The 11,778-nt window shown below is 41.4% G+C and overlaps 1 protein-coding gene across 1 annotated transcript in view; it reads left to right on the top strand.

Moving 5' to 3' along the window:
• Positions 1 to 682, top strand: part of Ndufa12 (NADH:ubiquinone oxidoreductase subunit A12) — a 39,275-nt gene extending 38,593 nt beyond the window's left edge. The window contains exon 4 of the mRNA XM_008832080.2: positions 403 to 682. Within this exon, the coding sequence (XP_008830302.1) occupies positions 403 to 583 (181 nt within the window). The 3' untranslated portion in view covers positions 584 to 682. The remainder of the gene's footprint in view (positions 1 to 402) is intronic.
• The last annotated feature ends 11,096 nt before the right edge of the window (positions 683 to 11,778 follow it).

Here is an 11,778-nt window from a genome sequence, read left to right on the forward strand (position 1 = left end):
AAGAGGCTGTCAGATCCCCTGGAACTGGAGTTACGGACAGTTGTTAGCTGCCATGTGGCTGCTGGGATTTGAACCCAGGTCTTCTGCAAGAACAACCAGTGTTCTTAACCGCCAAGCCATCTCTCCAGCCCTTAAAGTAACATTTTTATCTCTACAATTAGGATCCATATTATATGTAACATTGTATCATAATTTAATTGGCATCATTTTTTTCTTAATTTAAGATATATAAAAGTGATGTACCTGGCTGATTCCTTAGATTTGCTGAGATAGATGAATGTTAATTGCCAGAGCTAATATTTGTTGGGTACCTATCATGTGCAAAGATTTTTTTTTAGATACTTTATGTTGTGCTACCTGATTGATCCTTATACCATAACTAGGGCTTTTTCCCCCTTTAAGGCATCGTTGGCTTCACTGCATGACTGATGACCCTCCGACAACAAAACCACCGACTGCTCGTAAATTCATCTGGGCAAACCATAAATTCAACGTGAGTGGCACTCCGGAACAGTATGTACCTTATTCCACCACTAGAAAGAAGATTCAAGAATGGGTCCCACCTTCAACACCTTATAAATAAAGACAGTGAAAACCAGTTTCAACATATAAAGTCTAGGACTTTGCATGGAACTGCACTTCTATTGCTGACCATGAACTTGATTAAAATTGTTTGACCAAGCAGTGTCTTCTGTGCATTTTTGCCTTTGACTCTGTCATTCATCAGTTGTAAGATAGAAGCTCACACACCTGAGTAATCGAAGCAGGCATCAGTTAGGATGGCTGTCTGGTGTAAAGTTCCCATTTTCTGGAAAGAGCCCCAGTTGTCATGTTTGTGTTTCATGATTTTACCTGAATACCATAATTGATCCATAATTGATTGATAAGAGCAGACCTAATTCTTTGCTCAGCCAATTTCCAGATGGAAATTTGGAAATTGAATGGAGAGACACAAAGGCTAAGTCACATCAGAACTCAGTGCTTTTATTGTGACTCTCTAAAGAGAAGGTCATTCAAGATTTCCTTTTTTCTGGGTTTTGATTTTTTTTTTAAAGATTTATTTCTCTCTCTCTCTCTCTCTCTCTCTCTCTGTTTGCCTATATGCCATTGTGTGTAGGTACCCATGGAAGCTAGAAGAGAGATGCTAAAAACTGAACTTGGGTCTTCTGAAAGAACAGCAAACACCTTTAATCACTAAGTCATCTCTCCAGCCCAGCAGGATCTTGCATTTGTACTAGGAAAGGACGGTGGCGGGGGAGAGAGAGAGAGAGAGAGACAGAGAGAGAGAGAGAGACAGAGACTCATGTAACACTGGCTGGCCTTAAACTGTATCAAAGCTCTGTCACTATGATAGCTAAGGATGACCTTGAACTTCTGATCCTCTTGGAATTACAGGCATTTGCCACCTGGCTTTGTTTGGGGATTTATTTATTTTAATCTTATGTGTTTTGCCTGCATATATGTAAGTTCACTTGTGCATGTGCAATGCCCACAGAGACCAGAAGAGGGAAATGGAATTTCAGATGGTTGTTAGCTACCATGTGGGTGTTGGGAACTGAACCCAGGCCCTCCATAAGAACAGCTAGTGCTCTTAACCACTGAGCCATCTCTCCAGCCCCTTGTTTTTAAATCCAGATATCCAGGCAACCAAACCAGCATCTCTGAAAGGGAACCAAACCACTGATAAATTTTGACTGCCTACCCTATGGTTCATTTGAAACTAAGGTTGTGAGTTTCTGAACTAAAGAGATCAACACACCAAAACCAGTTCTAAATCTTTTCCTCAGTCAATACTCTGAGTGTCCCTGTTTAGCTGGATCAGGCTGAATTTGGAGCCCTCAGGAAATACTGTGCTTAATATGCTCTTTGGGGCAGCTGTCTGCATTTTGCTGATTGGCTGATGGAGCACAGTACCAAAGAATAAAAGCCGGCTTTTGTTGGATCAAAATTTCACTTGCTGTGTTAATCTCCCATTTCACTGATTCTTCTGCTAGGGTCAAAAGCATTGTTTTCCACTGTTCCTAGAAATGGATTGGCAGGAGAATCTTCTGAATAATTACAAGTTCTTAGCCCCTGACTCAACTCAAGGATCCTGCTACAATAATAGAGTCTATCAGCAATTGTTTACTTTTACCTGACAGGGAAAGGAATACCTTTACAGATCTATCCTAAGATTTGTTCCATAAGGGCATTTACTGCCTTCCCAAACCATGAGATGTCACGTTTGTCTACTACTGATGCAAAGCAGGAAATGCCAGGCATCTTAGTTGCCCTGGTAAGACATAAGCATGCCAAAGAGTGGGATCTGAATCTCATAGTAACACGGGGACTGTATTGTTATATACAGATACTCCATGCTAATAAAAATTTAAACAAAAGCAGTTTAAGACTTGGTAAAATTCCCAGAGACACAAGGGTCTAGGTCAAGTTGAGATAGCATTTATAGTGGTAAGGACTAATTGCTATGCCTCACCCCTTCTTTAGCTAAGAAAGGTGCAGTACTGCTGGGTTGTGGCGGGTGAAGGATCCAGGTCACACTGGCTCCATTTTTTTAGCAGCCTCCATCTTGTCAGCCTTAAGTCTCTGTTCCTAGAAATTGTAAGTCTCCCTTGCCCCATACTACGGGGTAAGATTAGGCAAGCCTGGACATGCCTTGCTTATCTGAGTCTAACAGAAACCACTCAAAATTCCTGACCATAAAAGGGCATCCAGAGGCCAAAAGGGGCACCCTACAGTAAAAGGAAAAATTGAGACATTCCAGGCGGCTGACGATGACTATAACCAATGAAATTTCCCCCCCGTACAAGGAATTCAGAGTTATCCAATCAATTCAAAGGTCGCCCAGTTTGCACGGGCTTTTTCAAGAGTACCAAATAAAAGCCCCTCACTCATTGTTGGTCGGGGCCGGACTCCATTCTTTGGCTCCTGGAGTCTGTGCCTGACTGGTCGTTCAAGAATTGGAATGCTTTTCAATAAAATTTTCTAAATTTCGAATTTTACTGGGTGGTCTCTAATCATTCCCGAACCTCGGACCCAACAGTGGGGCCTGTTTAATCCTAGTATCTGGGAGCCTGAGACAGAGGAATCAATTTCCAAAAAGAAAGAAAAAAAAAAGGAGAGAGAAAGGAGACTAGGGGAGGAGAGGGAAAGGAAAAGAAAGGGAAGAGAAGGACAGAAAATAAAGGGGAAGGGAAAGAAGAGGAAAGGGAGGAAGGAAGAGAACTTTGTGCTGCTTGGATTTCTGAGACAGCATAAAACACATAGGTATTTTTATTTATCAGTTGACTGAAAAGCTGACAAGCCAAAATCAGCCCCACTAGGCAGTCCAGGCTGCAGCCTGGGCAGTTTTGCTGCCTCAGCCTCTGTGCCTGGCACTTACTGAGCTTAGAGACGGTCTCAGAGGGAGAATTACAACGGAAGTCCAAAGTTTGGGAGTGAGGTTACACACCCCTTCAGGAAGGTCAGTGTTCTTTTGAGAAGCACCTCTCATTTGTTGGAGACCATGGGACACAGTGCTCTCTAATCCACTCATAAAGTCCATTTCTGGCAGCACTCTATCACCTCTTAGTGGGGACCAGAGCAGGCTATGAAGGTACATTTAGTTAGGATGAGTAGGTCCCCTACTCCATGCCTTAGAATGCTCTGTCCCTACCAGCCCCTTTGCCCTTGTGGAGTATTATTTTCCAATTAACTAAAATGAAAAAGGCAGCCTGGCTTGCAGATGTTGAACATTGCACAGCCAGCTGAAGGGCTCTGTTGTGTCTCATGGCGCTTGCCCAGGGTTGTCTTGAAGGATAGTAGAGGTCAGATCTGAGCAAGCAGGATTGTAAGCTGTACCTTTTATCCAGTGCTTTGACTTGAAGGATACAGGACCAGAAGTTAAAATCTATAATCACTTACTAACTAGATAAATGGTCAGAGACCTGAAAAGAGCAATGTTCAAGGTTGGTGGCAAGTTTTGGGAAGGGCTTTGAAAATGAACCTTGAAAATTAGACCTTGACCTTAAGATTTAGAGCAAATCCAGGTGCTTACTGAGATCCCTTCAGGAATAAATCCTCATCTAAGTATTTGCTGGTCCTGGTTGGGGACCCAACACAAACATAGTTAGGCCCAGCAGTGTCAGGGCAGTGGGCTCATCTCATTGGATTTCTTCCATTTGGGGAGAACAGTGATATGCTTGTTGGAATAGGCAGTCGTTGTGCACTTAGATCTTGCCTTACCCAACTGGCCAATACTAATATTTATGGGTAAGAACGCTATAGTGGGGTCCTCTGGAAGAACAGAACCGATAGAATGAACATATAAAAGGAATTGTTAGATTGGCTTCCACAGTAGGAGTTGGATAGTCTAAAAGTGGCAGTTTGCACATTGGGTAACCTGAGAGCTTGGTAGCTGCTTAGTCCATGAGGTTGGATGCATCAGCATTGCCTGTCTGCTGTTGAAGGCCTGGAAGATTCCTGGAGAGCCACTGGTCTTCAGTCCACCAGAAGGCTGAAGCCGAGTGCTGATGTCAGTGAAGGAAGGCAGCAGCAGCAGCAACAATAGGTTAGGTACATTCACCAGCAGAACAGCTAGCTCCCTCAGAGCTCTTTGTAAGTAGGTTGTTGTTGGGAGATGCTGCCTTCTCTGGGGGGAGGGTCTTCTCCCCTAATTAGTTCTTCTTAGAAATGCCCTCACAGATCTGCCTAGAGATTTATCTCAGTTGATTCCAGATTCAGTCAAGTTGACAATCAGAATTAGCTATTGCAGATGCCAGCATTATCATACAAAAGACAGTGTCTTGGCCCAAAGATCACAGAAAAGAGGCAATGAATGACTCCCGTCTGGTGGATAGCTCCACTAGGATTCATGAGGTGCCCCTGCTGACTTCTCAGATGTCTTTCTCATTTCCTCCCCTATTACCCACTGTGTCAGTCTTTCTATTCTTCCAAGAGCCAATTGATTCTTGCCTGGGGCCTTGGCCTTGCCGTACGTTCTAGAATCTGGACTAGTGTAGTAAAATCTTCACATCGCTTTCTTTTTCTCTATCATTGGTGTCCTGCTTTACAAATATCTCAGCAGGATATCCTGTGTCTACTTTATCTAGCTTTCTTAGGAACTTCCTATTATTTTTTATTTTATTTTATTTTATTTGTATAAGCATTATAGTACCTATTGTTCTTTGGGGGACAGGGGAGAAGTATGAGAAAAATTATGCCAGTAAATAATCTGTATGCTGAACATCCATTGTCCACCTACTAAGACCCTAAATGTGTGGGCATAATGAAATAAAACAATACTGGTCAGATTTAATAATTTTAATAGTGGTGAGATAATGACCAAGATAAATAGCAATCCTGAACAGCAAATACTGAAACTTCAGAAAACAAAAATTCTCAGAGGGAAACCGTTAAAGCATGGAAGCAGTTTTAAATGGGAGACTGAAAAAAAGTTCACTGAGCAATTTTACAGCAGAATAAAAGCAATACCAATTACCATTATGGCATGCTGTGCTTCCACAAAGACAGGTGATTATTTCAAGGGCTCGTAATTGTTTGTAGGATTAGTTTTCCAAGACCTTTATCCTGCACCATTGTGCTCCTATGCACAGAGAAATCCTATTTGTGACACTGGCCTTCAGCATAACAATCAGACACGGGTGCCAAGAGTCTGACTTGTATGAAGTGCAGTTGCGTCCTAAGTGTGCGGTAACCCAGCCACATTCAGCCACTCTGGCTTCAGGGAGATAATGTCCAGAACATTCCTAAGATGATGGATGTAAAGGAATTATAGAAATGGGCACATGGTGTTGAATTTTTTTTGTAAACCTTTTGGAACAGCTTGTTCCAGAGAGAAGCGAATGTGTAAGGGCCACTGTTGCATATTTCACACAGAATACATGATGAGTGGTCAGTCTTCTGGAGTTGTACAACATGTTGGTTCGGGGTCACCCACTTACCAGATATATTGGGTCAGGAATCCAGCTCCCGAACTTGGGTTGTCCTGCTTGCCCTTGCATCTGATCATAAGACACTGGCTTCTTTTGGGGACTACTATACCCCTACTTTCAACCCTTATGGGTCAGTGTATTGGACTATACCCACTCTCTAATTCTGAGACTATCACATCCCACTAGCCTCATTGCTTTTCTAGGAGACACTACACAGCAAGGAAGGTAACTTGCGTCCTAAGTGTGTGGACAAGGAGAAGAACACAAAGGGGATGGAGGAGAAGGACCAGGACAGATTCCCGAGTTTAGCATGTGAGGACCTGGCTGCATGTGATTGAAGCAGTATGTCATTTAGACTCCAGTGTATGACTCACATGCATTTGTCATTTATTTTTCTTTTGGCTCTATATTGTCCCAGGCTTCCCTCATTTGCAACTGAATGTCTTCACTGATAAAATCCTTACAGGTGGATTATTTCTCTGTGAATAATGAAATTTGATATTGGCATTCTCCATCTTGATAATATCCCTGATTATGAAATTTCTGATGAAAAATGCAGGCATTTTATGAACCAGTAGTTTTTTTTTCAAGATTTATTACTAAAAACTAATAAATAGCTGTCTTCATGACTGTTCATGTTGAAGCAGATGCACATATTCCATGAAGACTCTGCATGTGCCTTTGAGATACAGCTAGGTCTTTAGGATTCCTGTGTATGGTGGCTCTGCTCAGTAATGCCAGAGCATCATTGAACTCAGAGCATTTCAGATTTTCAGATTTTCCTACTTATACCCTGGGCTTGGAACTTTAAGTTGCAATAAAATGGGGGGGAGGAGATTGTCAGCTATTTTTATGTCACTAAACTAAAAAAGGCTAAGCCCCAATCCCATAGTCTTGGATGATATTATGATGCTCTTTTTCAAAGCACTAGAAATAGGATGGAAAATTATGCACAAGAAAAGCTGTTCTAACTTGAATTTAAAAATTAGGTTTCCACGAAAAACTATATTTTCACTTAGAAAAGCTATCTCTTTGCCTAAAGTTAGGATTAATAAATTTGCAATACTAAGAATTTCTCAAAGGCAGCAGGTATTATTAGGACCATTAGCTCTGATTTGAGCTAGGTGGGAAAAAAAAGAAAAAATTACTCATGGAGTAAGTACTTAGTCATATATGCATATCTCATGAGTATCATTTAATAAAGCAAACTCCACAGAGATAAAAGGATGCCCATGGGAGCAGGGTTGGGCATCAGAATCAGGAAAATATGGGGGACGGGAAGATGGTATAGTCAGTAAAGTGCTACAAAAACACAAGGACCTGAAGTTGGATCTCTAGCACTCATGTAAAAAAATCCTTGCATTGAGAGGCAGAGACAAAGAGGATCCCAAAGGGGCTCACTGGCCACACAATCTACTCTAGTCAGTGAACCCAGGTAAAGTGAAAGATCCTATCTCAAGAAATAAGGTGGAAAATGGCAGAGGAAGACACCTGACATCCACCTCTTCTCTTCCTTCCATACACACATGCACATATATGTATACCTGTATACACACACACACACACACACACACACACACACACCACAAATGTACATACACATACAAAGAATCTGGGAAATATTTGTATTTTCTCATTGGTGTGACAAAATACCTAACAATGTAAAGAATGAAGTGCTTATTTTGATTTATGATTTGAGGGTACAGTCTGTCATGGTGAGGAAGGTATGACAGTGTGAGGATGCTGGTCACATTGTCTGCAGTTAGGAAGCAAAGATATGAAAGCTGGTCCTTGCTTCCTCTCTTTCTTCAGTCCAGGACTCCAGCCCATGGAGTGGTGCTACCCACAGTCAGTGCATCTTCTCTCCTCAGTTAAACCTCTCTCGAAATGCCCCAAAGTTTATTTAATAGGTGATTTTAAATCCATCAAGTTGACAATTGAAAGTAATCATCAGGGTATTTCCAGGTAGACAAGTACGTGTAATATTAAAAACATAATTTTGCATTGGGAAAATGAATAAAACAACCAACTCTGTTATGTTTATAATCAAGCTATAAGAAACAAAACTCTTAAGATATGTGGGTTTAAAAAAGGATTGAGTCAGGATCAATTGCTAATAGTATGGGTTTTGGGGGGAATGCTTTTGAATAAGTGATGATGGTTGTATAGTATTGTAAATATACTAAAACAGCTGAACTGCATACATTTTAAAATATTTTATTTATTACTTTTGTTTTATGTGTATGAGTGTATTGCCTGCATGTATGTGAGTGCACCCGTGTCGTGCAATGCCGCGGAGGTCAGAAGAGGGCTTCGGAGTCCCCTGGAACTGGAGTTAAGGATGGTTCGTAGCTGCCATGTGGGTGCTGGGAATCAAACCCAGGTCCTCTGGAAGAGCAGTCAGTGCTCTCAACTGCCGAGCCATCTCTCCAGCCCCATGAACTGCATACTTTAAAATAATTTAGAAGGTAAATTTTATGCTATTTGACTTTTATCTCTAATTTCAAAGAATTTAAGAGACTCATTTCTAGTGTGTTGTTGACAGGAGCCCTGCTTCCCTAGCATAAAAGAAAGTGACATTTACTCTTCTACAGATCCTACTAAGAACAATTCTGTTCTGGGGGAAAGCATCAATGATTACTCTCTTTTTTGTTTTGCATGGATTTAGTTGAGCCTCTTTCTACAAACTCCATTATCCGAAGGTAAGTACAGTGTGGCTTGTGCGACACAGTAAAGGGGATGAGGATGGAAGAGTAGGGGATGGAGCCATGAACTACTATATGTCAGAAACCCATTCAATAGTTGGACTGAAAATAGAGAAGACAGATCTAACAGGGATCTGCTGAGGTTAGGCTTTGATATCTCTAGCTTGGGAAAAAAATCAGAAAGCCTTGGTTTCAAGAAACCTGATCTAGCTGGATGTGGTGCTGGAGGCACTTGCCTATAATTCAAGCACAAGGGAGGCTGGGGCAAGAATTTCATGAATTTGAGGCTAGCTTGGGTTACATATTGAGACTCTGCCTCAGAAACAACACAAAGAAAACTGTAATCTTAACGTTTAAATCTAACCTCGCCTAAATGATAAGACATAAGTAACTTGGTTTCTAAGTTCAATGGCTCTATACAACATTATTAAGGACTGTTTTGTTTACCTTTCTATTCTGCCAGTTTCGCAGTCCTAAAACAGCTGCCATTATTCCAGGCATCACATGCAGACAACCTCATCAATCAGAAAAGTGGGGGATGTCCCTGTCGTATATTCCTTTTGAGAGCACAGAAACTTCTTTAGACACTCTCAACTGACTTCCTCTGAGGTCTCATTGGCTAGAACTGTAGCTCTTATGTCTAAACCAGTCACTTGGCAAGGATCACAAGACAACTATGTTTGGCTTATTTATCAACTGTCATCCCTAGAGCCTTGTCAAAAGATACAAAGGAGAGAAAAATTCGAGTGCTGTTAGCAAAGGCTGGAGGGAGAGCATTAACGATGTCTGCCAGGCAGAACCCCAATCTGCCCAACCAACTCTAATAGTGCCATGATTAATAGCCCTCAGCAGTGAAAGTGGCCTTTGTCCATTGGAAAAAATAACCATCTTACTGGAACTTTGTTTGAAAATGTAGAAGTCTTTTAATCTTCCTTTATTCCAAATTATGCACTTCTCTGTGACCTCAGATGACTTCCTGTGTAGGAAGGCAGCCTGCTCTACAGGCTGACCTGTTTTTTCAGGTGAGAACAGAGCTAGTCATTGTACTTGCCACATAGCTATGCTTGTCCAACTCCCCACTGTCTCCATCCCCAGCCCCCACAACCCTAAATTGAAACCCTTAAGTAATTTCCCACTGGTAAAGAAGAGCTAAGGCTTTGTGCTCATGCTGTCCCCGGTAGTTACAGGAGCACAGTTGCTCTGTTACTTTTGCCCCCATTTCTTGCTTGTCTGTGTTTACTGGTTGAGTTTTGTTTTGAGACTTCTTTGGGGGTTCTAGGGTTGGTACTTGTCTCATTTTATACATTGCAGGTGTGACCTACTCTGGTTATTGAGACAGATTTCTTTTTTTTTTTTTCCTTTATTTTTTTCAAGTTACTAGTGGTAGCGGTCAAACAGTGCCACTTGCATAGTAAGTGAGGGCTCTATTATTGAACTACATTGCGAGCCCCGGGGAACATTTTATTTATGTGTATACATGTATGTCTGTGAGGGGACATGTAGTTGCCTACAGAAGCTGGAAGTGAGCACTGGATCTTCAGGAGCTAGAGTTACAACCAGTGCGGGTGTTGGGAACTGAACTTGGAGCCTCTGTAAGAGCTGTATACACTCCTAACTGCAGAGCCATCTCTCCAGTCCCTGGAAAATATTTTAAAATTAAGAAATCAATTTGTTGTTTGGGCCTGGTGGTATACTCTCCTAGTCATGACACACAAGAGTCAGAGGTAGGAGGATCACTGCAAGTTTGAGGCCAGCCTGGTCTACTTAATGAATTCCAGGCCCTCCATGGCTACACAGTCAGATCTTATCTTTAAAAAAAAAAAAAAAAAAAGCTTGTTTGGTCAACTCTCTGGTACATCTCTAGAGTTGATGATTTAGAAATTATTTTCATATCAATGGTTCGACTCCTATTTTATTAGCAAACACCCCAGCCAGTGCCACTGGCTTCTCCTGCAGTGTTGAGTCAGGAAGCAGAAGCAGTGTGTCAGACAGGAAAGAGAACTGGCTTTAGAACTGGATGGACCTGGGTCCATCTGGAGCTTATTAACCATGTACCTTTGGGCAACTCTCAACCCCTAGGTGGAGCTCATCTGTAACACCAGGAGAAATGTGTTCTCAGAGCTGCCAAGGAGGTGAAGCCGCCATCACATGGTGGATTGGTATTGTCAATTTCATCCTGAATTATGTTAATTCATAGGCAAAGATCCAAAATCATAATAAAAAGTTAAATAAGTGGTTACAATTTACTGATTTTTACTTTTGGTCTCTCAAAACGTGATCAGTTTTAAGCCTTTTTATCATTACTTATTTTAAATAAATGGAATCACAAACAACTATACTTCAACTAAACTTTACAGGTCAGTAAAGGTCTCTATACACAGATGATTTAGAATTTTAAGGTTATTTATGCAAAAAAATTTTCTTTTGGTCTTTTTGAGACAGAGTCTCCCTATAGCTCTAGCTGACCTGGAACTCTCTATGTAGACCAGGCTGGCCTTGATCTCACAATCTAGCTGCCTCTGCCTCCTGAGTGCTGGGACTAAAGGTGTGTGCCACCATGCCCAGCTTATGCAAAATTCTTTCATTGAGGAACTCCTGTATTGAGTAATAATAGAAACTCAATTTAATTTTTTTATTTAATTAATTAATTTAGAGTTTTTTCCCCTTGGAGACAAGAGTCTCTCATTGTATCTCAGGCTGGTCTAGAACTTTCTCTAAAGTTCAGGCTGACTTCAAACTTGGGGTGATCCTCCTGCCTCAGCTGCTTGAGTGTTGGGATTACAGGCATGAGCCATGATGTTTGACTCAAAATTTAGTTTTTGAATTATTTATCTTATTAAGTCTTTAAGAAATGAAATGCTGGGGATGGAGAGATGGTTCAGTGGTTAAGAGTACTGATTGCTCTTGCAGAGGATCTGGGTTTGATTCCCAGAACCCACATCCATTAACTCCAGTTCCAGGGGATCCAACCCCCTCTTCTGACCCCCTCAGGCATTGAATGACACAAATGTACTTATATACATGAAGGCAATACAGTCATACACATAAAATAAAAATAATAAATAAAATATTTCGGGAGGCAGAGGCAAGTGGATCTCTGTGAGTTCAAGGCCAGGCTGGTCTACATAGTGAGGTCCAGGACA

The sequence above is a fragment of the Nannospalax galili genome, unplaced genomic scaffold (assembly GCF_000622305.1).
Source record: "Nannospalax galili isolate Female #2095 unplaced genomic scaffold, S.galili_v1.0 scaffold734, whole genome shotgun sequence".
In the NCBI taxonomy this organism is placed as follows: Eukaryota; Metazoa; Chordata; class Mammalia; order Rodentia; family Spalacidae; genus Nannospalax; species Nannospalax galili.